This window comes from Salarias fasciatus, chromosome 15, assembly GCF_902148845.1.
Source record: "Salarias fasciatus chromosome 15, fSalaFa1.1, whole genome shotgun sequence".
Classification (NCBI taxonomy): Eukaryota; Metazoa; Chordata; class Actinopteri; order Blenniiformes; family Blenniidae; genus Salarias; species Salarias fasciatus.
In genome coordinates this window covers 13724894-13749467 of record NC_043759.1, presented here as the reverse complement: position 1 = coordinate 13749467, position 24574 = coordinate 13724894, and the positions used below count along the sequence as shown (strand labels likewise).

Here is a 24574-nt window from a genome sequence, read left to right as displayed (position 1 = left end):
ATGCCTGAAAGCTGGAATGCTATTTAACATCATACATTGAAGTGGAAATATGGCTGCTTTGTTTGGTTTGAAAGCAAGACAGCAAAGCCGGCGTAATAAAGAGTCGCCGTTGCTGCAGTGCTGCGTGATTTCTGTGCAGAAGAGGTAACTGAGAGAAATGCTAGCAGCTCCACTGAATGTGCTTCATGCAGTACAATATGTAGTGTGTTGCTTCGGAAGCTGTCAGAGTAAGTAGATTTGGGCTTCAGCTTTTGATGTTTTGATGTAGAAGTGTGGATCTTTTCATCCTGTTCCTGATGTGATAGGCCCATTTTGGGGGAAAGAAATTGATGTTTGATAATTGTATTACTCTTGGCACATTGACCTACTCCATTTTTCAGACTATAAATCAGACCTTGGTGTAAGTTTTCCAACTAGGAAGGGATCCAGAGGTCCGGGGGAAAACCCACACAGGCACAGGGAGAACATGCAGACAGCCCTGACACAGTGCAGGGCAGGCTAAAGACCTTCCTGTTCAGTGAGAGTATTACCCATTGTTCTACTGTACTGACCATTATTTCTTTAAAAGTAACTTTTTTTTTCATTGAGTAAAGGGATAATGTTTTGAGTCGTGAACACTGTCACATTATTTTCTCTTGTTAGATGCTCTTTACCCCTTTTTCTTAAGGTCCTCACTCCATTTTTCTCTCTCTCTCTCCTGCCTTTCTCTCATTGCGTTGCTGCTTCTTTTCTGCTTTTCTCCGCTTTTTTCATTTTGGTTTTCTCTTGTCAGTCGTGGAAGCGAGCTTATCCAGTTGAGAAGAACCTGAATGTCCTGGTTTGTCTTGTTCTTATCTTCCATACAGAACTCCTCTGCCTCTTTGAATGGTTCCAGCAGCTCCTCTTTGTGCTGAAAAGTCTCTTCTTCGGTACTGATCTCACTCTCCAGCTGGTTCTCCGGAGCGCTACATTCCTTTTGCAATCAGCCTCATTTTCATGCATTTGTGTCTCCATTCTTGTTCTCATAAAGTGACAGTTGTTTTCAGTGGCCGGCTCATCTCTTCCCTTTTTGTGGACGCTGAGCTTTGTTTGGTAGTTCTCATGCAGAGCTCTGATTTCTGCAGCCACCTTCTCTTTTTCGGCATCCATCTCATTGCGCCAGTCGTTGAAGGTGGACTGAGCAGGTTTTGCTTTTTAGCATTTGACGTTCTGCTTGCGTATTTTGTTTGATGTCCTGTTCGATGGCTGCGGCCTCCCTCTGTTTTTCCAGTCTCTCTCAACTTCATGATTTTGAACGTGAGCTGCTGGTTCACACTTCGCTGACGGCTTTCAATCTGAATGTCTCTCTCTGCTCTTCCATTGTTTCATCCAGTGTTTGTTACTGTCAGCAATGGTTTTCTTGTGGCTGATGTTAGTGTCTTTATCAGCGACTTGTGTCTCGAGGTCTGTGACCTCATTGTTTCTGGCCAGTAGGGTCTGTTTTCAGTCTGTTTTGGTGTCACCATCAACCAAGTGCTCCTTGCCATCTTCTCTTACCTGTTGGTCCACCAATTTTGTTTTGGACTCTAGAGCGCTGACCTGGCTTTGCAAAGCCTTATTTTCTTCCAGCAGGTTGTTATAGTTGTCTTGCAAACTGTTTAAGTGTTGAGATAACCGTTTTGATCCACCACCTCTTTTCTGAAGTTGCTACAGTTGTTAGAAGCCTCTTTCAGGGTCTCAGCTTCGGAGGAAGTACTGCTTGTTTGTTGCTGCGTCCTCTACATCTCAAAAGCAAAATACTGCACTCCACACAACAGTGTTTAAACTGTGGAAGTACTCTTGCAGTGTGTTGTCTGTTGTACTTGAGATTGTTGGTCTTGTGATTGCTGGCCTGAGGTGTGGGCTGTGTGACAGTCTGGAAAGATTTCAACTGATGGAGTTTGTTGGTTCATGTTGGAGTTAATGGCAAATGGCACCAACTTGGAGTATTGTATGCTCAATTATGAAAAAAAGATTACATAGTAGAACTTGAAGATTTTCCCCTTCTGTCTGGAACATGGGGCTTCCAGTGTAACATAGCTCCTCTAACATCTTCCTGTCAATATTTTGTACCATTAAAACTTTTGGTATCACACATGTCAGGACATGTCGGCTCCTGCCGTTCACCAGCACGTTGTAATCAATAGCTGTCAGTATTCACGGTGTGGAAGTCTTGACTGTTTTCAGTGGGTACGGACTGGACAGCAGCTTTCGATCTCTCTCGCTGACAGGAACAGGGAACAGCATTGTTTGACCGCACTGCCATCAGTTGGTACATTCAAGTGGTTTCCAGTATTCTTGTGAAGTTCCCAGGCAAACATTTCAGTGTTTTCTGTCGGATTTTTTTTTGTTTTGTTTTTCAGCAGCGTGGGCAGCCTCTCTGGTTAACAGTGGCGACATAAAGCAATGACACTTGGATGCAGAATATAGTTTTAAAACATACTGCTCATGTGGCCAGTTGAAAAAGGCTTTTTAAAGGCTGATTGTTATGTTATAAATATTTAGTTTTTGTCTTACACTATTAGGCCAAGCATAATTGTTAGATAGTTTACACTCATACCACATCTTCACACAAGTTTTACCAAACATCATTTATGAATCAGTATAAGGCTAATGATCACTGATAAGTGTCTTCATCAGTGTCTTTCTCTTCTAAGAGAAATATGTGAGCAAGCTCATCTGAAAATACAGCCAGCAGTTCCATCATGTTGTGTAGATATTGGGTTAATCGCACTAGGCCACAAAGAGAGAATAAAAAGCTTTATTTTGAAAATGTGCATTTAAATTTTCATTAGTCTGCGTTGAGTTTTATTTTGAAAGATGCCCCACTTCATCAGCACTTATTTTTTCCCTGCACCTAATGTGGGAGATATGGACAATTATGAACATTTTCCAAGTTATATCTGTTGCCAATTGTATAGACAGAAAAAAGAACATGGTTCAAATAAGTTACATATTACACAAGGTTCAGAGACTACCCACTTGTATTTTTCGGTGTCCCATTTTATCATTTCTTGAGTTGTTTCGGTAAACATTGTGAGTTACCAACTGCTTTTAAATGCCCCATATTGTAATGTACAAGCTGCCTAGAACGTGACTGTAGTGAACGGCACACTACTTATAGAAGTTTTGCATCCCTCATACACAGAGACACTGCATGAGTTTGCTTTAACCAGGTGCTTCTGAATTCAAAGCAGGTGCTCAGTGTTAAGGAATTACAAAAGATAAAATGTGGTCGTTTCTGTGCTTCATTCACACACACACACACAGGCTTTTTTGCTGTTGTCATTAGTTATTTCGCATTTTAAGTAATTGTACTTCACCTGGATGGAGCTGCAACACGCACCAGCTGAAACACTGGTTCCTGACCTGGGGTGTGGGATCCCTGAGAGAAACACTGAACTTCACAGTTAAGGTTGGTCGTCAAAGTGAGATTTATGAATGTCAATGAAGAAACCAGCAGAGAGAACTAACAGTCTGCCAATAAAAATGTTAATTTCAAGAAGAACTAAATATATTCATTTAACTGAGTATTTTCTGTAGTCATAGCCCTGCAAACTGCCAATGAAGAATGTTTGAGAGCATATTGGTGAAGACTATATGAGTTAAGCAATAGAGTTTGTGGAAAAATGTGTGGGAGAGGTGAATCTCCTGAAGATCCAGCCCCCACATTTAATTGTATTGTCTTGCCAGGAAAAGCCCCAGATGCCTGTAGTCAGGCAACCGCCTGACCCTTTCTTTGGTTTGGAGCTGCGGCACAGAGGGCACCGCAGCGAGAGCTTAGCAGTAGGCCTCTTATTCAAAGGTCTTTTCTCTGTTGTGCTGCTTTGGGAGGTGCACAGCCTCACATCTGTCAAAGTGTCACGGGGCTCGCCGTCTTGAGCCCTAACCTCCTTCCCTCCCTTCCCCTGATTACGATTACCCAGTAACCACTGCACGCTGTTTCTCACGACCATCAAACACGCACATGTCAATCTGCTTTAGTGTCTCGTGACCAGTGGCCTTGTAGCCATTTGGCTCTCAGCTGGAGAGGCATGATCAATATAAGGCTGGCTTTTGTGTGTGATTGAAAGCGGCGGCTTGCCATACATAAATACATTGTTCCTACGATTGAAATCTGACAACTGGCAGTGACAACGTGATATGTCTCAGATCTGACATGTTTTATGTGCACTTGGGAAATAAAGAGTGAAAAACCCTGGTTCGCTGTGATGGACAGGAGACCTGTCCAGAGTGTCCCAGGTCTTCACCAATATTGATCTCGCTCGTGTTGACTGTGGAAACCTTTACAGTTCATCAAGAACTCTCTGCCTTCATTCCAAAAGTTGCTCTGAATTGACTTTCAACCGCTGCTTGTTTTGTCTTTTCTTCCTCTCATATTGTGACGGTCACTTCTGGTTTTGTTTCATTCATACATACAATGTAAAGGGACAAAATAGACACAATGATTTCAGGGGAGAGTTGTTAGTGTACCAAATCCAATTTCTTACAATTGAATACCTGCCGTTGTATGATAAGCCATGTCACATTGTTCTGCTTACATGATCACTTAATATGATGACTAAAAATTGGATAATGACTGATCTTTAACATTCATAAAGTCAGCAATAGGAATAGTTAATTTGTCCAACTCTTCATTTTCTACTCTATACCTGAATTACACTAGTTAGCAGTGACCTGGAATTGATCTCAGTCAACATAACATGAATGCATGAATAGTTTTCATGTGAACATATTAAAATCTGATCATCCATTTGTCAAACAATAGAGGAATTCTTTAGGTGTTTATTCTTTAATTTTTTTTGACACCATTGTCAGTCAGGCATTGCAGTGTTTTCAGATATGCTGATATTTTCTATAAACAATACATTGGAGTAAATAAAGATATACAAGATGTCTCATTCACGAGGAAAACAATGGACCTTCTGGATGTTTTTAAATCTAAATAATTGACTTATTTTTAACAATGTTTTGATTTTAACTACTGAAATGTTAATGCATTGCTGCACACCCAATCAAAAAGCAGTCTTTTTGTTTGTCAACACTGAGATTTGTTTATGCGTTTATTTACCACAGAGTGTTCTCCCCAGTTAAATTTATCAGCAAGTTAAGTTGTCCTCCCACAGAACTTGTCAGACATGTTTTTTCTTTTTTTTTTTTGCATTGCGTGTAATGATGCTACCTGGTTCTTTCAGATTGTTTAGAATGTCAGTGCAACAAAGAGAAACCAGAGCACAAAACTGTGGGCTAATTGCTGTAAGTACTGGGATTTTGCTTTCAGATGTCAAGTGTGAAAGTATTACTTAGCATACACTTTTCCTCTTTCTCTTTTATTTGCGTGGACGTGAGAGCGCAGGCTGTCTTCTCTTAGCTTTGTTTATGTTCTGGCTTGTCTATATTTGGGAGATTAGCACTGCTTTGACTGACAGACTCACGTTTTCAGCGGGTACGTCTTGTGAAATCGCACATCGACTCGGGACAGAGGACACCATCGTCTTCCTGCTCTAGCCTGTCTGCCCACCTAAACCAGGACATTAACACTTTGATTTACTTATTCAATTTTGAATTTCCCCCATTGGATTATTAAAATCTAAGCTAAATCTAGTTATTTACGAAAGATAAGTTGTTCAGGACTGCCAGTTGTACACACATTCATTTGTTACAAAGCACTTTAAAGTGGGTAGTGTTAATAAACAAAGTACGCTACAATCTGTATGTGTTGTTTCACTTTGCGCTTTGAGTGTTGATGTCTACATTATTGAGAAAGATGTGCAATAAAAAAAAAAAAAGAGAAGAAGCTCACTAAAGGTTTTCTCAAGAGGGAAAAGTATAAAATATTGCAGCTCAAAAGAAGGAGTAACGCTCAATATCACCTTGGAGAAGGTGTGAGGAGAAGACCTGAGGGACGAGTCTTTACCGCGACTTGGCTGTTGTTTATCGTGTGAACACAAGTAAATAAATAAAAAGACAGACGGAAATATTGGGGATGAAAAAAAAGAAAGAAAGCGGCTTGTTTTTGGTTGTCAGGACGTTGTGGGCTGGAGTTTTATGAGCTCTGAGGCTTGGGATGTGGTAGCGGTGATTTATAGCTTTCATTATCAAGGTTTTAGCACACGCTTTGTTCCCAGTAGGCCCCGCTGAGACATCCACACACACACACGTGGTAACTGTGCACCTGATTGTAGTTAGAAAACTTCAGTCCTGTGTCCGCGGTGTAGCATTGACCACAAGTATTAAATGTTGATACTTCCCAAGGCCGACCGCAGATGAGTTTTTAGGCTCTGCACACAAACAGTGACAGGCTTTCTTTCCTGGCTACCTGAATCTTTGATATTTGTGCTTTTCCTGTGCTTTCGCCAGAGTGCAGACAGTAACAGACAGTCGACAGGGGAGCAGAGGAGGGAAGGAAAAGGTTTTTCCAGTTGAACTTCTGAACTTAAAGTGAGAACTTAAGACCGTCCTGAACATTTCCTCATCTGTCTCATGTGACCTCTTTATATTCATATCTTTAACACTGCCTTTGGACTTCTCTTTGATTTTGCGTGTTCCTCATAATGCTTTCTTTCTCCTTCTCTTCACTTCACTTCGGGCTTCCTCTGTCTTTGCTTGTGGGCTGCAGCTCTGGTGTGATTTACAGCCCGAGTAGAGGATCTGCTACTTTGGTCATGCTTTTCCCCCTTTGCCACATTTTCTCAATTCTCATCTCTGCAGACGATTCCCAGGCACAATAGCGCAAGCAGACATTTCTGAGTATGATTATTTTGATGAGTCAGATGAGGCTTTCGTGGCTGCTGGGTGACCTCGTCCCAGCTACTACGGTCCTTCACATATATGGTGGGACATCTGTGCAAGCAAATGCTTTAGCCAGGTTTGTTGAATGTTGCCTGCAACAGCGGCTAAAAAGCGAGCTTAATCCGAGCCCTGCTCTGAAGAAGATTTAACCAACCAGTAGATTTGATACACTGACTCAGTCGGCCCGCATCCCTGTTTTCTAAAGGGCTTCATGTTGTTGGAAGAGGACAAACTGTGGCTTATGTCCCCATGACTGAGGAATGTGAAGAGTGGGCAGATGCCACACCAGTGAAGACAGGTTTAGAATGGGCAGAAAGGAAAGCTAGGTGGAAAAAGAACAAAGCTGCGTCTGCTGCCTTGCGGAGGCTTTGAAATGGTTTGGGAGGCAAATCCACTGAGAATTAGATTAACTGTGAGGTTCCACAAGCACTCGGCCCTCCCCAATACACCTTCATGGGGCTTCATGTAATACGCTTCCGCTTTCACTCAGTGTTCCACAGCCTACCCTGAACTTTACTGACTCAGACGCATGATGTGGGGCATTCTACTGGTGTCTTTGGTATTTTTATGGCCGATCATAAAAGGTGTTGATTTTACACAGTGTGGTTTTTCACTTCATCATTGGTATTTGTAACATGTTTCCAGCTGAGGATTAGAGCCCCAGCAAAGGTAGAATGGTTACATAATAGGTATTTAAAAGGTGCTAATTACTCTTCTCGGGGTAAACGCTTCTCCTCAAGTAGAAGGGAAGCGAGAACCTAATGACACATGTGACATCGCTTGAATTTGTAGCTTAATAGGCACAAGTAATGGGCTGCAGAGGGTTACAATGAGGTAACATCCCACATCTTCACTGCAGCAGTTACAGAGTTTAACCAAGGTTCATGACTAAATCAGATAAGAAAATAAATGTGTCATGACATAGATTATTCCCACTCTTTGTCCAAGTCTAGCTGAGAGCTGACCTTGAGTGCATTGCAATTGTGCAATACCAAAGCACAGAATTTTAAGGAAGTGAAAGCCCATACTATCCAATCTCATAACATAGTAAATATTAAGTTATTAAGGGGAGGAAAAAAGTAATAATCCCTCAAATATTTTCAGTGATAGACAGAATAAGAAAGAAGGTTGCATAAATAATGGGCTAATTCAAACCATGAATAGGCCCAAACAGCAGTGCACTTATTGGCATTTCTTATTCTTCTCAAAATGTATTTATTTTTTCCTGAACTAAGAGGACTCATGACAATCAATTGCATGCTCTAAAGAGAACTATTTAAAATCTGCTCTGCATTCTTGCACATTCTGCCAGACATCTGGACGTTGTCTGTTTTTATGACCTGCAACTGGAGCCCGAGCTCTGCCTGAATCCAGGATCCCACACTATGATTTGTTCTGAGAAGCTGTCTCCTCCAGACTCCTAGCCAACATACACATTCTTCTTAATCAGGGACACTTTTTTCTTTTTCTGTCATACTGGGTATTGATTTATGGTAAGAGCTAATTGATGGTCTGCAGCAGGAATGCTGGTTTTGTAAACTTGAATCACCACAAGGCCACATATAATTGCTTTCATTGTTTTACACTTCATTTTTGCTTCATTTAATTAGGCCGACATAATCTCTAAATCCAAGGTTATGTCATAATCAGGCACCCGGATACATTTGATATTATTTTGTAAACCAAAGTTGTGTTTAATTTCAGGGAGATGGGAAGTTTATTCTGCCCACCAACATCTGGAGAAGCTCCTATCTTTGGCTTAAGACTAGGGCTGTCAGAGTTAATCGCATTAATCATGATTGATTAATGTAGGGATGACAAAAGATTAATTTTTTTAAGCACAATTAATCACATGATAAGGCTTAGGGCTTTTTTTTAGTTTGAAAACTGTATTTTTAACAACTGTACTTGCAATGCAACTCTAATAGGTGGTGTTGAACCCACAGGGTTCAGCCACACTTTTAACCAAGTGTGTTAACAGCGCCTTTAAACATTAACCAGTTATATTAACAGAGCAAGGACAGGTTATCTATCGAAGTAGAAAGAATGGAGGAAGTGACTTGTTTGACAAAGTGTTTGTATGCATTGTATATCCCTTTCAAGATTGTCTGCTCTTTACACCTGCATGTCCTATAGTTATCTCAGAAATGTGATAAAGGAGTTAGTCAACCAAACTGATAAATACTGTAAAAAGGCCAGCTTGTATTGACATGCATAGATCCATGACTAAAGTGTGTGTGGTTGTGTGTGAGAGGAAAGGCTGGGTGTGTAGTCGGCCCATATTTGGGATCTGCCTTTCCTTTTGAGGGACCAAACAGGTGTGGAGACTGGTGAAAAGAGTGAGTTTGAGCTGAGCAATGTGCAAACAAGAGCAGGAGGCTTCCCTCAGACGGACATGAGCACCATTAGTGAGCCTCATTACGCTGGACGCCTGCCTGCAGGAACACGCTATGGAGAGGTCCAGGGGTCCAGTTCAGCAGTCTGGACGAATAGTCTGGCGTATGGCGAGATGACAGTGCGGATGACTAGTTTAGGCTATGAATGGGTTTAGAAACGAAATGTATCTAATGTTTGCCGATTGCTTCAGTTCATTTTTGCCCATTATAAATAGATGGTTATTTCTTCACTAAATATTAGAAATGTACTCCGCCATCAACAGATGACTGTCCCTGCCTCCATCAAACCCCATCACAAAAACTCCAGATTCCAGTGTAAAATACAGGTATTATGAAAAGTGTCCTTTAATTCTAACCGAGAAACCTTGATATTATGAAATTGATATTGTCATGATATTATCTTTTAAAAAGAAATATGTTAGACCTGCTAGTTGTGGAAATGAACGAGTCACTTCAGGAGTGTCTTGAAAATACGTCACAGTTGTTTCAACTTGTTGTCCATCTCCTGGATGGATATATTTGCTGACTCTTAATACTCCACCCTTAATCCTGAACTTCTGGAATGGCCTTTTTGTGAGAACCTTTTCAATGCCCTGATCATGTGTGAGTACCTTTTGCCTTCAGTCAACTTCCCATGATGCTATGAGTCACTCTGAACAGCTAGGTCTTATGGTAATCCTCTTCTGTGACTTACAACTCTTTAAGAGGAATATCTCTGAATGTATTCTGGAATTCCATGAATTTTGCAGTCATTCCAGTGATTTATGTAATTTATTAACTTAAAAGATTTGTATAATTTAAACTGGAGAAAGAGTGAGATCTTATATTTTAGAAATCAGTATTTCAGATGGATACAGGAATTTACATTTACCTCCTGAATGACAGTAAAGACAAATCCCTGCATGCTCACAATATTCAAGTTGTCCTTCCCATTGATCGAGTCTTTGGGTGGTCTATGGATAACTTGCATTTTGCTGTCACTGATCTGGGTCGTTTTCCTTAACTAGCGTTTGAGTTTGGAGCAGTGTCTGTTCGATAAGTCCTAAATGCACGTGACATCATGGCCACGGTTTTCATATCAGTCTTGAGTCGGGCCTGATGAGACGAGATGAGTCGCATTCGGTGGCGCATTGTGTGATCAAGTCAGATGAGTTCACTCGACCTCACAGGTGGAACTTATAAAAAGCCTTTCGACAGTGTGTGCAGTGGGTTTCTGCCACTCCCTTGTCTCTCCAGGCGTCACGGCCAGGAAATGAAGTGAATGTGCACGTGTGTGTGTGTGTGTGTGTGTGTGAGAGTGGACATAATGTCCTTGCAATGAACAGCAGACACTTGTCAGCCATTTTCAGATGATTCCTTATTTGTTTGAAGGATTCTGCTCTTTGCTGCCTGTCGATAAGACCTCGCTCTGAGCATTATTACACATGTAGATTGCCTCTGTAATGACTGTAATGGTGTCATTTGTTAGACTGTCTCAATTAAAGCTTGCGCTTCATTACAGGCTCCATGATTTTTAGAGCCTTGTTAGTCTCTCTGATTGTCCTCAAACTTCGATTACAGACAATGATTTTGACCTACTCCATTAAAATGAGCTCTTATTTTGTATAGCTGAAGCTCTTACAGATGATTGTAAGAGACATTTTTATGAATCTAATTTGAAATGTGATGCTATAGTGTCAATGAGGATAATGTTAAGTCTAGAAAATGAAGTTCAGAATTGACAAACGATGAATATGAAAGGATGAACGCTGGGGAAAATTGAACTTTTATTAATCAACTTTTATGAACTAACTGTACTTTATACTCTATTTTATTCACCATGGATTAAAATCTTTTCCTGTTTTTTCTTTCCAGGTTCACCATAAAGCTTTCAGACCGTCTCTGCTGCAGCTCACTGGCCTTGATGGGATACTCGTATCATGTAAGTTTTCCACTAACAGAACCTGGTTCCGTTCATGCCAACTGCTGGTGTGTGTGGCACTGGTTGTAGCACATTGCAAATCTGAGATAATCACTGGAATATTCCACCCATTATCTTTTGAGTTCTTCCAAATGTAAATGACTGGGGAAAAAAAATCATTTGTTTTGCACACTGTCAGCGTAGTGGGACCGTCCCTGCACGAAGAAGTAAAAGCCACCTACTTGAAATCTGGAGTTACTGTGCAGACACTGGACAGATGGCAGGTCTAGCAACTATCATGTAGCTCAGTTGGGCGGTAAAAATGCCAAAGAAAAATGTTCGTGTCGTCCCGGAGTATCAGCGGTAACAGAATTGTATGTAAAACTGAAGCGATAATATAGATTGTAGAAAATGAAATGTAATCTTCCTTGCAATGAGAACTGGCGAGTGGGCGGCCCTTATCTATGGGACTGAAACAGCATGTTTTGTTCCAGTAAATGCTTTTGCTGCTCCGTCTCCCTCTCTGTGTTTCTTTCCTCTCTCTTGCTTCTTTTTCTCTCTCACCTCCTCCCCCAGCCAGCAAAGCAGCTCTCTTCCCCTCCCACACACGCACATACACACAGAGTACATACTGGCACTACTATACTCACACAAGTATGAGGAGGAGAGAGGCAGAAAAGAATGACAAATTGTAGAGAGGTTTAAAGGGAAACACACCAGAATGCAGATAATACAGATTAAACCGGAAGCTTGCGGAGAATGTTATGAGAAACTGTTTCGATTTTCAAAATCACCATTGGTCAGTAAAGCAATCAGGTGGGGATTCGGCCCTGAGGTATTTCATGAACGGCGACATTATCCAAACTGGGGGCCGTTGGGTCCTTTAGCCGATCGAAGCTTCGGGTACAGGCCGGGTACAACCCGGAAACACATTGACACCTACGGGCAATTTAAAGTTATCTTTGTTTTTGTTTGGTTTCAGATAGATCAGATTAGATGTGTTGATGTGGTCAAGGACCATGAAGTCAACGGATTCCACAATCAATTTTAAGCTCATTAGAGCATTTTTCCTTTTTTAAATCCTGTATGTTATATATCTGTAAAAAGAAAAAGCATTTCTCAGGGTCATGCGTCCTCTCAGTCACATTTAAATAAAAATTTTGTTTGTGGTAGCCAAGGGTAGAGGAATGTTTTCGCTGTACAGCTTTGTATCTCCTGGTTACTCTTGGACAAAAGGAAACCTGAAGGTGAGGCAAAACAGTTCTGTTGATATTTCTCACAGGAAGGAAAAGATGAAGGGAAATTTCAAAACCTACTTTTAAACCTGAATAGATAATTGTTGCACTTCAACAGTTCTGTGGGATCATCTGAACAACCTCTTTCACGAAAATTCATAATAGATAAAGTGCACACTAAGTGCATACTGTATTTGTCCATTCTGGTACAATAAACAGCTCTGTCCACATTGACCCATTAAATCTTGCATGAATGGAAACGGGTCCACTTTGATCGGGGCCCTCCCTTCCCGTCATATGTTTGCCTTGGTTTTTCCAGGTTTTGTTCTGCCCCCTAACAAATGCCACACAGCCTTGACAGAGTGACAGTGCTTGTTTTACAGGCTCGGATGTGTTTGCATGCAGTGGGACTGCCCTGAAACCTTATATCTTTGCGGATGGTTCCCCCAGCGCTGCCTCCGCCAGCTGTTGGTCTATGAGTGAGATGGGAGGATGGATGGGTTGAAAGAGAGAGTGAGAGGATAGTTGACTTGATGGACTGACTACTCGCTTACTTTTTTTTTTTTTTGCATCCCTCTCTTTTCCCACTTTGAGTCTCAGCATCTCATCTCCTCCCACATACTCTCACATTAAGTGAGGAATCAATCCTTCTCACTTCCATTATCTCTCTCTATCTATCGCCGTCGCTCTGTCTCCCTCTGCCACTTCATTCTGGCCATTCTGTACCAATCGAATCCGCCTGCTGTGGGCACAAATGAGTCCTGTAGCAATCATATCACATCCTCATTAGGCCAATTGGAGTAGCCCGCCTTATTCTGTGTTATCTCTGTCCCTGTAATTGGGGTAAAACCCTCTACCTATCCGTCAACAGCAGCCCCGGTACGAATGCTGTAATTTGTTAGTGCTATGGGGCGTATCATCGCTGTGTAGGCTGTGACAGTGGTGTCTGAGTAAGTGCGGGTCGTGCCTGGTGTCAGTACTGAGAGAACAGGTGTATCCTGGCAAATCGGGCCTTCCTCAAACATGCACGACTTCTGTCGGCACTACAGTTATCTACAAGGTAGCAGAGGCCAGCTGTGGAAAGTGAACCCCAAGATATATATTGCATAAGAAAAAAAAAGGTAAACATAATTCTTAAACCAAAAAGACAAAACAAAACAACCAATTCCTTAAACCAAACCACTTTGTGTTTCTTATGTATTTCTTGGACAATCGCTCTCACTCAGGCTTAAGTCTTGAAAGTACCTTGCCCGCCTGCTCCCTATCCAGTCCCTCGCTTCCTCAGGGGAAGCAGGAAGTGATGTGTTTCCTGCAGGAACGAGAGACGGCTTCCTTTTGGGGGGGGGAATCTGGCACTAAACCTGATCTGAAAGCAGAAGGAAGAAACAGGATTTCCTCACTGTGTTAGTCACTGTGCAGTATAGCCACCTGTCTACACATTTTACTTGATTCATACAAGCTACTACCTACATCTAGGCTCCGTTACAAATCGTGATGTTTTTACTTTGTTCATTCTTCCAGTAAAAATAGAGCCATTTACTTTCATGCCGTGTTCTGTATTTTGCCGGAATGCATTTCGTCAACTCATTATGTTTAGTTGAGCGAGATCATTCATCCCACATATTGTCTTTGTCTAAATAATAGATATTAAAGTAAACACTGCACTACACAAAATCCATCATATTTCTTAATACTTAAATGAAAAGAATGATTCCAGATGTTCCAGTCTGCAAATCTCCATTTTGTATTTACAGTAATGCAGAGACAACATATCAGATGTTGGAAATAAAGAATTCAGATCCCCATTTATGGGCATTTTCAAGTGAAAATGATGATTTGCACCACTGAAATGCTCCGTCTCCATGTAGACAGAGGAAAACAACTTCTCTGAAACGTTGCTACTGCCCATGCACACCATAGTGAATAGTTCCTTTTGCAAATGCGAGTAAATGAACAACTATCGTGTTTTGGATTTAAACTATCGAGAATCTTGCATTCTAGCCGATATTCTCCTGGAACTTAATTTTAGAGTTGAGCAATTCAGCGTTTGTTCTTCTCTGCACATGGTTTGATGATTAAAAAAAAGAAGAAAAAGCCCCTATTAATGGACCCACATGGAAATTACACATTTTTCATAGTCTACCGTTTCTGTTTAAACTGATATAATTTTCAAAATGATGGGTTTTCACTTGAAACATTGTCATGGGGACCGTTCCATGCTTACCCTCTGCAGCAGTTTGTAAAGGTCTGCAAAGTGAGAAGCCACATGCTAGCATTTTGGGTGGTGGGGGAAAAAAAAAGTTTGTTTTTTTGATGTTGAACTTTCAGTTTGTGTTCCATATTGTGCTTAGTGAACATCTGGTCTGCCACTGGATCACCTCAGCACTTAAACTCTCACTGTGAAGTCGTGTCGTTGTGAAAATTGTCCTATAGAGTCTAACATTGCCTTGCTTAAACAGCCTGAATGAATATATCAGATGTTAAAGCTTTAATGGTTTGCTCATGTGCAGATGCACACAGCGAAGACGACAGTGAAAACGGGCTCGAACCATCAACACTGACATTGGAAGATAACACTTCAGTGTGTTTTCGTCTGCATCTGTTGCATCTCTCACATGCCACACGTCGACCCCGTGTTTCTGTCTGTCCACAGCCCTTTTTTCCTCTCGATGCAGACACTACACATACCCAGTGCTGAGGAGTGAGCTGCTTTCGTTATCAGTCCTGCTCACTCCTCTCCTACCGCACTGCTGCTTCACTCACCCACGCAGAGCTACGCCATTTTGGAAGTCTGGAGCTGTTTTTTCTCATGGCTATAAACCACGGCTTTCTCTTTGTGGCTAAAGAAGTCACCTGTGTCGAGACGGTTCTGTTCGCAGGAAATCGAGATTAGAAGCTCGTATGGAGCAGCTTTAAAGTGTGTCTTTTCTTTAGAAATGCATTGAATCGAGCAAGGTCATGTTGAGATGTTCTCACTGGTAGGAAATGTATAATTACAGTCTCCACCTCTGCTTCCGTCTGTGTTTTCTCCTCTTTTGAACTGTTGTGCATCAGTGTTTTGTGATGCTTCAGTGGATTTTCTTGCTAAACAGCAGCTGAGATTTTGTTTTGAGATACATATTTTTAGCTTTGTTCACATTTGTGTTGATTAGCACATACTTGAGTGGAACAATGTTCCTGTCAGTAACTATGATTGAATTTTCCTTCAAGTTTTAATCGCAGGTTTGCAGTTCATTTTACTGTAACTTTGTTCGACTCTGCCTTGTTTCAATATTTTTTTCCTGTTTTTTTTCTTTTCAAAAACTTCCTTCCTGGAATTCACCACTTGTCAACTCATTCAGTTTTTTTTTTTTTTTTCTCCCTGCACATCTCGTCGTCATCCTCTTTCTCAATGCCTTCACTTCACTCCCCTTCTTTATCTCTCCACAGTACATCAGCCCCCAGCTACCATGTTAATTACACCACAGTCCTTTTTCTCCATTATTCACTACTCTGCTATTTCTGTCATCCTCACTGCTGTGCCTGCTTTTGCGGTGTTGCCAACGTTTTTTGCGAGGGTCTGCAGTGCCTGTTGAAATGAGCGTGTGGGGCGTGCAATGGTGCCCGATTCAACAACAAATGGTTGTTTAGCATCATCTGATTGGCACAGATTAGAGGGCTCTTTGGTGGTGGTGGTGGTGCAGAGGTGGCATTTGCCGAACGCTCCTCTCTCTCTCCCGAGCACTGCAGACTGAACCATTCACCAAGCGTCTCCTTGTATTTTAATGCCCTTGCACACTATTATACATATAATCAAGGGAACAAAGACTTTTAAATGGGTAAGAGCGCTCACATGAGGAAGTTTTGTCTGATTAACGGTTGTATTTTTAACAACTCTGCCTCACTGCTGAGGTCAGACCAACCTACAAACAGACTTGACAGCCAAGACGAGTAGGGGTGCAAAAATGAGCCTAAATGTAATTCTTCACTGAGATGTTCGGCATCGAACGTCATCATTTTGTCAAGTTATTTCAAAGCTTGCATATGTTGGCAGCTACACATTTTGTGAGGAAATTTAAAACGGCATATTCAATAACATCTCTGAAGATTAAGTCAGCACATGCTGGCTGTCATCCATACATTGAAATACATGTCTAGTTTGCTACTCCTATATCCGCCTCTATATGAGATACCTCAGCAGTATCATGGAAACATGATGTGTGCAGCTCGGTTCGTCTCAGCTGTGTATTTTTAGCCTCTCAAGGTTATGGTAAATGGATTGGAACCCCTCGGATGAGGCCTTCATTCAGTCTAAGTTTGCCTGAGTGCATCCATCTATTCTCCTCTGTTTACTTATTTATTGTCTTATGTCGACACCCAAGAGAGAACAAGGTGTGACAGCATGCATTTTGCAGTGAATGTCAGCGCCAAGGAGTTTCCCGAGGAAAAACACCTGCCTGTCAGGCAGTGAAATGAATCTCTGCAGATTATCATATGTTCTCCCATTGGAAAAATTTGCCCTAATTGCGTTTCCTAGTTGAATTTCCTCTTGGTTTCACATATGATCAATGATGGTTGGCCCTATGATCTCGATCATCAAGATGAAAGACGGGAAATGTTTATGATGCAAGGGCAGTGGCGAGTTACTCTGACACTGGGGAAAATTAACTGATGTGATGGTTGCAGATGATCAACTGTCAATTTCATATGTAAGAAAAAATGAGAACTTGGAAAGTTGAATGTTTGTCAGTTGTTTCAGAAGAGGAAAAAAATGTGTATTCCTTGCTCATCAAAGTGTTATAGACAATTTAATTTCCTTGTATTGTTTATTTCAAGTTCAGCTTTTAGACAAAAGCCTGCTTTCACCACCTCTGCTCAGCTGGCATGCCACTGAAGGCCGTCACAGATGATTCATGGAAAGTTGACTGGACAGATTTCAACAGCAGAAGGTTCGGAAGAAGCGGGCAAGATTACAACCAGACGATTGCCAAGGAAAAGCCAGTTCAGTTCCGTTCAGTTTATGACCTGATTCAAGCCTTAATCTACTCTTTATGAAGTACCTTCATGTCCGCGAAGTGTTGAATTCCTAGTGTCAGTCTTGAACCAGTTGCACAGCTTGAGATATCCCACCAGGAGAAGGAGAAAACTGGACCAGGGCTCGATGGCCCAAAGTCCTCATCTAATGATAAACATTGCAGTTCATTTAGAAATCAGTTTCCCAGAGTGTGGAGGAGGAGTAGGATCCAAATCTGAGCTCCTTCAAGCCAAGAAGGAAATGTTCAGTCAATGATTTTGGGTGCCATGTCATCTGCTGCTGTTTGTCCACTGTCAACATGGAAGTCAGCACAGCCGTCTACAAAGAGACCAGCAGAGCGATTCATGCTTGTTTACTGACAAGTAAAGATGCTGTTTTTTCTTCTCAGCAGGACTTTCAGCCTTAATTTGAGCATTTGACGTCAAACCCTTGTGTGGAAAGTGGCTTAAGACAGTCGCAGATTAATATATAGAATGCATGAAGAAGATGAGGCTGCGGTGGATGGATTGATAAGCTTAATTCTTTAATGAAGTACCGCATCTGTTTTGAATACCTGTAAAAATTAAAATAGTCTCATCTCCTCTCACTGCATCTATGGCCATTCTGTAGCAGCTGGAAATGGGGGAAGTTCCACAATTTCAACAGTTTCACACTCGAGAGAGCTACAACGGCAGACTTCAGAGCACTCAAGCATCCCCTTTTACATTTCAGTGAGCCGGAGAGGACACCCCACCCCACGACCAAATGCTGTCGAGAGAGAGGGGGGGGGAGAAAAAAAAACCCCACCACAAACTGTGTTTATCTTTCCACACAATTGCAATTTCACTTTGAACGGCTCTGAGCTGAAACTCCAACACTTTGGACTGCCTGCTGTCTGGCAGCCTTCAAAGAGAATAATGTCTGATTTATTTATTTTTTTCCCCCTTATCTTCCCTCGGTGTCTTGGCCTGCCATTTCCTCATCTATGCTCAGACAAGCTGATATGAAAAGCTGTTTGTATTTTAAATGGCTGTGTAGCATTAAGAACACTCAGTCACAACTGCTGCGTTCTGACACACTGGGTGTTCGATGCACTATACTTTTCAATTTCATAATCTTGTTCGTGTTCTTGTTCGTTCGCAAATTGTTCGTGCAGAACACTTAATTCAAAGCGTCAACTGCGAATCAGAAATACATCAGCACTTCATGCAATGCATGTACTTGATATTTTGAGAAGTTGATAAATGACTGGAGTTTGATGTGATCCCGTCTACACAACGCAAAAAAAAGAAACCAACTGAAAGCCACTAATGTCACCGAGCTTGGGAAAATACTGACACAATGTTTCTCTTTATCTTAATTCTTTGCTCACTAATTCTCATGAGTCATAATCTGGATTTTCAAAATTTTTTCCCCCACCTTGTTTATTGTCAGAGCTCTTTGTACAACCTGTCGTGGTTTCATGCTCCTTTGGAAACATTGGACACTCCTCCACGCTGCTCGGGTTTAGTAACAGGTGTCCAATAAGTCAGACTCTGAGTCAGCTCCTCTCTATCTTGTCATTTACAGCTGGCATTATTTCAAATTAGACTTTTATTTACAATTAACAAGCTTCTTCCAGTTGTCTGTGAAGGCCTCTTGTCTGGTCTTGGTAAACCGCTTGCAGCATGGGCGGGACCTGAAACAGTTTTTGTAGTAAGCTTGTGAAATTCATTGAGACATGGAGACGTAACATAGTAGCTGAGGTGTTGTCAGGATTTTCAGAAACAAGCTGTGACTTGACTCACCAGTCGGGGTTGCACTGATGTCTATCTGGCGAAACAGGTGCACGGTTGTCTAAGATTCAATGTAACACTGTTATCCAACAGGACTGCATTTTGTCTTTCTTGTGTAATTTCTTGAATTTTTTTTTTTTTTAAATCTCCTCCATCCTGGTCTGTCATCTGTGGGATGTGATGAAGACTACCCCAAACTTTTCCTTCACTTCAACACAATACTGCCTGATTAATGAATCCAAACCACTCATTTGTTTTGCAAATACCTAAAGATCCGAGTCTCATGATGATATTCATGCATCGCGACAGAGTATAGAAGAAATGGGGAGGTATATAGTGTTACGTTATTGTAAACACGCAGCACACAGGCACGTGCACTCCTCCTTTGTGCAGCACAAACCTCTGCTCATCTGCTCTGTAATTTTTCAGGTGTGCGTGACTCACTGCACTGGAGCAGAGTCATCGTCGCACAGCGATGGTAACAAGCACACCTCTGTTGCTTAACAACAACCTGAGACACCAGCAGCCAGAAGCATTTGGAAAAATGTTAAGCAGGGCGATAGTTTACATGGCTGTGAATCACCGTACTGACAATAACAACACACTAATGGCGTGGAACTCATTTGTCATTTACACGCTAGATGTTTTTATTCAGTCTAGGTTCTTAGTCATGCTGAGATCTTTCTTTTGTAGAATATAGATTAACTAGTCAAGCTTCCTGTCATAATAAGGTGAAAAAAAATTGCAGGATTCCCTGAAAAGTAGCAGCCTTTTATCATTTATAACTTATTTTAATTCTAATTGGTCAGATATCAGTTCATAGCAATAATCAGTGAGTCATTTGTTTGGTGGATGGCATGTCATCCACATTAGATTGTGGAGTGGTTAGACTTTGAAAGCTTGCAAGACCTGTACAATCTTGGTTATTAAAGGGAAGTCGACCTCTGTATAATTGGGCGTTTAATTGGCAATGACTTTGCACAGTACATTGAAACATCATTCGCTACAGTGCGGTCCTGTGCGACACATGCATCACACGTGATTATCGTGATAAATTGCGCCGCCCTCGGTCACATTGAGATATCTTACCCAGGTTCAGAGAAAGTGTTTTGTGTCATACTCCTGATTAAGACTTTTTGCTGCAAGTTTCCTTGTGGGTATTGATATAAAAAAAGTGGTCTGCATCGGCGTGGGGCGACTGTGGTGACTATGATTCATCCCACTGCTAGAGTTGACACTGCTGATTGCTGATGCGGCTCGCGACTGTCATCCATAAGAAGCAAATGAGTCCCTCTGTTGACCGTTTCCAGTCAGCGGGGCCAGCTGACAACCTCGGCAGCAATTACCTGCATCGAACAGCCATGCTACATATTTACCTCAGGAATCGACCTCATTTAGACACTGCTAAAGGTTGCTGAGTATCTGTCAGTTTAATTGGTCCTCGGCGGCCGCAGAGAGGCATGCAACGCCGCGCTCATCCCTTTCAATTCCCAGTCTCCCTGCCCAGTGTGCGGTTTAGTCCTCCCTCCATTCATTCTGCTTTTCATTTCTTCTTCTCGCTTTCACCCCGTTCCTCTCATTCTCACCAGCCCTCATTAAGAGTACTACTCACTCAGTACTTGCTGGAGGAGGAGAAGGGCACTCTGCAGGTAGTTAGAGGGATTCGCCGAGCCTGATTTCAGAGGCAACTCTGGCTCATCTTACATTGGAGCAGCATGCCGCCTACCATGTGTCGCCACTTCTACATTTATATTTTACTTGGGATGTGCGTTGGATGGAGAGGCCCAAGTTGTGTCAGTTTGTTTTAATTAGTATTAAATTGAGTTAAATATTGATGATTATTGAACATTCTTTGTTGCAGGAGTATGACTGATAGAATAGGAATAGGTTAGAAACGTGTACTGAAAATTACGGCTTTATTGTTGATACATTTATTTCCAGGTAAAGATTTTCTTTATGTTGAATTTAAATGGATATTTCTGACTTTCTACTTTCATCTTAGGTATTTATAAGTGAACAAATTCACTGATGGTCAACTGCAGTGATGCAGGCAACATTACAGGCACTTACATATATGCACATTTTTATGTGAAGTGAATGAGCTGTTCGCAGTTGAACAGATAACAGAAGAAAAACTGACTTTCCTCTTAATTCTGCGACTAATGGGTTCTTATTGTATCTTAAGGAGAACCATAGAGACATCTTTTGTTCGCAGTGGCAGGACCAATAGTTGTCTGGGTGTCTGTCAAAGATGGTAATAATTCAAAGAAGAAGGAAAAAAAATCTTTCCAATTGAAATCAGAGCTTCAATTAAAGCTCTGCATTAAAGAAACTGTGCATTCACATGTTCATGAGCAGCAGCACTGGTGAACGGAGAAAAGCTGCAGATACTGTAGTGTCATGAGGCTGCAGAGCAACAAAACCACTGGAAATATGTTTCACATCAAGTATTTTCGAGCACATATCTAAAACACACCAGTGCCTGACAGTTCGTGTCACTCCTAGTGTTAGAGGTTTCATTTTAAAAAGGCAAAAACAATGTCTGTGCCAAGAACAGTTTCCCAGTTTTTCTGGTTGATCCACAAACTGGGTGGTGGTTCTTCCATTCAGCCAGCTAACAGTCGGCTAACAGCAGGAAGGGAATTGAATCAGCAGTCGTTCTCACTCTCGTTCTCACTCACGCACAGAGGAACATGGACTGTACGAGGCACCACATCACCATGGTGATACAAAGTGTGGTCTGGTAGGGGGAGGCTGTGTATGATCATGAGCAAACACAATGGAGGAGCACATACTCAAACAAAATGAAGTAATGCTCTGCCTTTTTATCAGTGATTATATAACACTATCACTGACACCTTTTTGTTGACTTTGACCTGCTCACATGTAAAAATAGGGATTTCTGCTCGAATCCTATTTCATCAATCTACAAAGAGCTTAAGGGTGAATTCAGATTGTGTGTGGGTTGTGTCAGCTGCTATAAACACTTTGCCGAGGTTGGAATAAGGGAATTACAGCACCTTCAACCTCGACAACATTATTCTACAAAGAAAACAGGACACATTCGGTGATTATGGAAAAATCTAATCTTAGGGCTACGGCAATTCCACTTTCAACTCGAGGTGTCGAGGTGATTCTCAACAAAGAACAAAACTGCAGTAATACTTTCTACCAAAGAGCCCCTCAGAGTCTTGAATTAAGAGCTGTATAAACCTTGAATAGTAATCTGGTCTAGATATGGCTGTGTCATGCGTTTAAAACTGGATGCTTTTGTCAAACCTACAAAACACAAATATTGACAAATTTTCCTTGTTTCTCCTCGTTTCTGTTTTGAGTATCAAATTACAAACCTCATAGTTTTGAAAATCTTCAGAAGTACTGTGAAAGTAGTCCAATTTCCACTCTTGGAGTTGCTAAAACTGTGATTTACTCCTGCAGGTCATGAGTGGTTGTAGTGGATGTAAGCTAATTTCTCTGGTCTCTCCTCTGTTTCTCTGCCTCTCCCCCTCTCTCTGCTCTTGTTTTCAGTTGCAGCGCTTCAAATTGAACAAGCAGAGTTCCCTTCTAGCAATGCAGCCTGCTTTTTAAGGTCCACAGCTGTGAAATTCCGCCATCAACACATTTCTCCTCTACAAGCTTCAGCTCTGTAAAGGTGCAGCATCCTCATTTTTCCTCTCCAAAGCACAACAAGCGCTGTATGATTAGATTCTGGACGCCAGTGGCATTTCTTATATTAATGTACGCTGTATTTCATCTGTTAGAGTTTAATCTATTTTATAAGTTTGAAGCCTTTGCAACTGTTTATAAGTGTCATGTTTGACTGCCGTTCTCTTTCCCTTTTCCTTCCCTTCAGCTCCCAATGTGTCCGTGAGTTCCTCTCATCACTTTACTCAGTGGGCATTATGTTGACCCAAATCTAAGCTCATTAGTGCCCCGTCCTTACCTTTCCCTTCCATCTCCCCTCCCCTCACCCTTTCCCATTTCCATCATGACCAGTCTGAAGCGATCTCAGACAGAGCGCTCTGTCGGGGGCTCGGTGCCTGCTAGCGATGAGTTCTACACCCGGCGCCTCCGACTGCCCAATGGAGGGGCGCCGCCTCCCCGCAGCGAGAGCGCCCACATCTCCTCTTCGTCAACTACTGGCACCAACCCCGGTGTTCCCAAGATGGGGGTCCGGGCTCGCGTGGCTGACTGGCCTCCGAGAAAAGACGGAGGAGGAGGGGGTGTTTGGCATATCACAGTGGAAACAGACTCACCCAGTTCCACAAACACCACCAGCTCCTCAGGTTCAGGAAGTGGAGATAGAGAGCGGCTTGTAGGAGGGGGAGGCGGAGGGGGTGGAGGAGGAGGGGGAGGAATGGGCGGCAGCAGTGGCAGTGGAGAAAGGGGAGGAGGAGGAGGAGGTGGAGGAGGAGGAGGGGGGTCTGCCGTTACAGCCCACAGCAATCTTTCAGCCAAGCTAGGACACCTGATAAGCCCGCAGGACTCATCCATGCTGCGCAACATTCACAACACACTGAAGAACAAGATGCAAAGCAAAGGAAAGGACAACCGCTTCCTCTCGCCAGACGGCTATCTGGGCTCACCTCGCAAAGGCATGAGGCGCATCCGTCAGCGCAGCAACAGTGACATAACCATCAGTGAGCTGGACGTGGACGGAAACGAGGGCTGGTCATTCTCCGGGTGGACACCCATGCACCGAGAGTATGGCAGCACTTCTTCAATAGACAAGCACGGCGTGTCCGGGGAGAGCTTCTTTGACATGCTGAAGGGATACCAGTCCTCCGAGGCCCCCGACCAGCGTAGCCCGGCCCCAGAGAGGCTGACAGAACTGCTCACTGTGGCTCCTATTAAACAAGCCGCACTGGACCTGCCCGATGGGCCCTTCGGCCCGGCCAGAGGAAGCCCCGCGAGTCGACTCAAGGAGCGGGAGAAGCAGCTGAAAAGAAGGTCAAAGTCAGAAACGGGCGGCGAGTCAATATTCCGAAAGCTGCGCAGTGTGAAGGTGGAGGGCGACACGTCGAGGGCCGGTTCGGACGTGGAAGATGGAGGGAAAGGAGACGAGACTGGCCCGCCCCCCAAACCCTGGATGTGCCAAAAAGGCTTCGCCCACTTCGACGTGCAGTCTCTTCTCTTTGACCTCAATGAGGCCGTCCACATCCGGCAGTCCGGATCCAAACGCAAGAACACGACGACGGGGGCCTCGGCAGCCGCCGCGGCCTCCGCCTCCGCCACGTCGTCCCTCTCCTCCAATCAGAGCGGGGTGTACGGGTCACCGTGTGGCTCCCAAGAGGAGCTCAGCAAAGAGGGGTCCGGACACGGCACCAACCCTGCCTTGGATCCTGGAGACGACAAGAGCAACGACTTGGTTCTCAGCTGCCCTTGTTTCAGGAATGAGATCGGAGGAGAGGGTGAGCGGCACATCTCTCCCGCCAAACAGGTAGGCCATAAGCAGGAAGAGTAAGAAAATTATTAGCCTGGCAGAG

General features: G+C 42.7%; 1 protein-coding gene across 1 annotated transcript in view; it reads left to right on the top strand.

The window, feature by feature from the left end:
* The window catches only part of sipa1l1 (signal-induced proliferation-associated 1 like 1), a 65731-nt gene that overhangs the window by 14111 nt on the left and 27046 nt on the right, over positions 1-24574 (top strand). The window contains exons 2-4 of the mRNA XM_030109590.1: positions 11040-11106; positions 22617-22740; positions 22942-24528. Coding sequence (XP_029965450.1) covers positions 23077-24528 — 1452 coding nt within the window. The 5' untranslated portion in view covers positions 11040-11106; positions 22617-22740; positions 22942-23076. The remainder of the gene's footprint in view (positions 1-11039; positions 11107-22616; positions 22741-22941; positions 24529-24574) is intronic.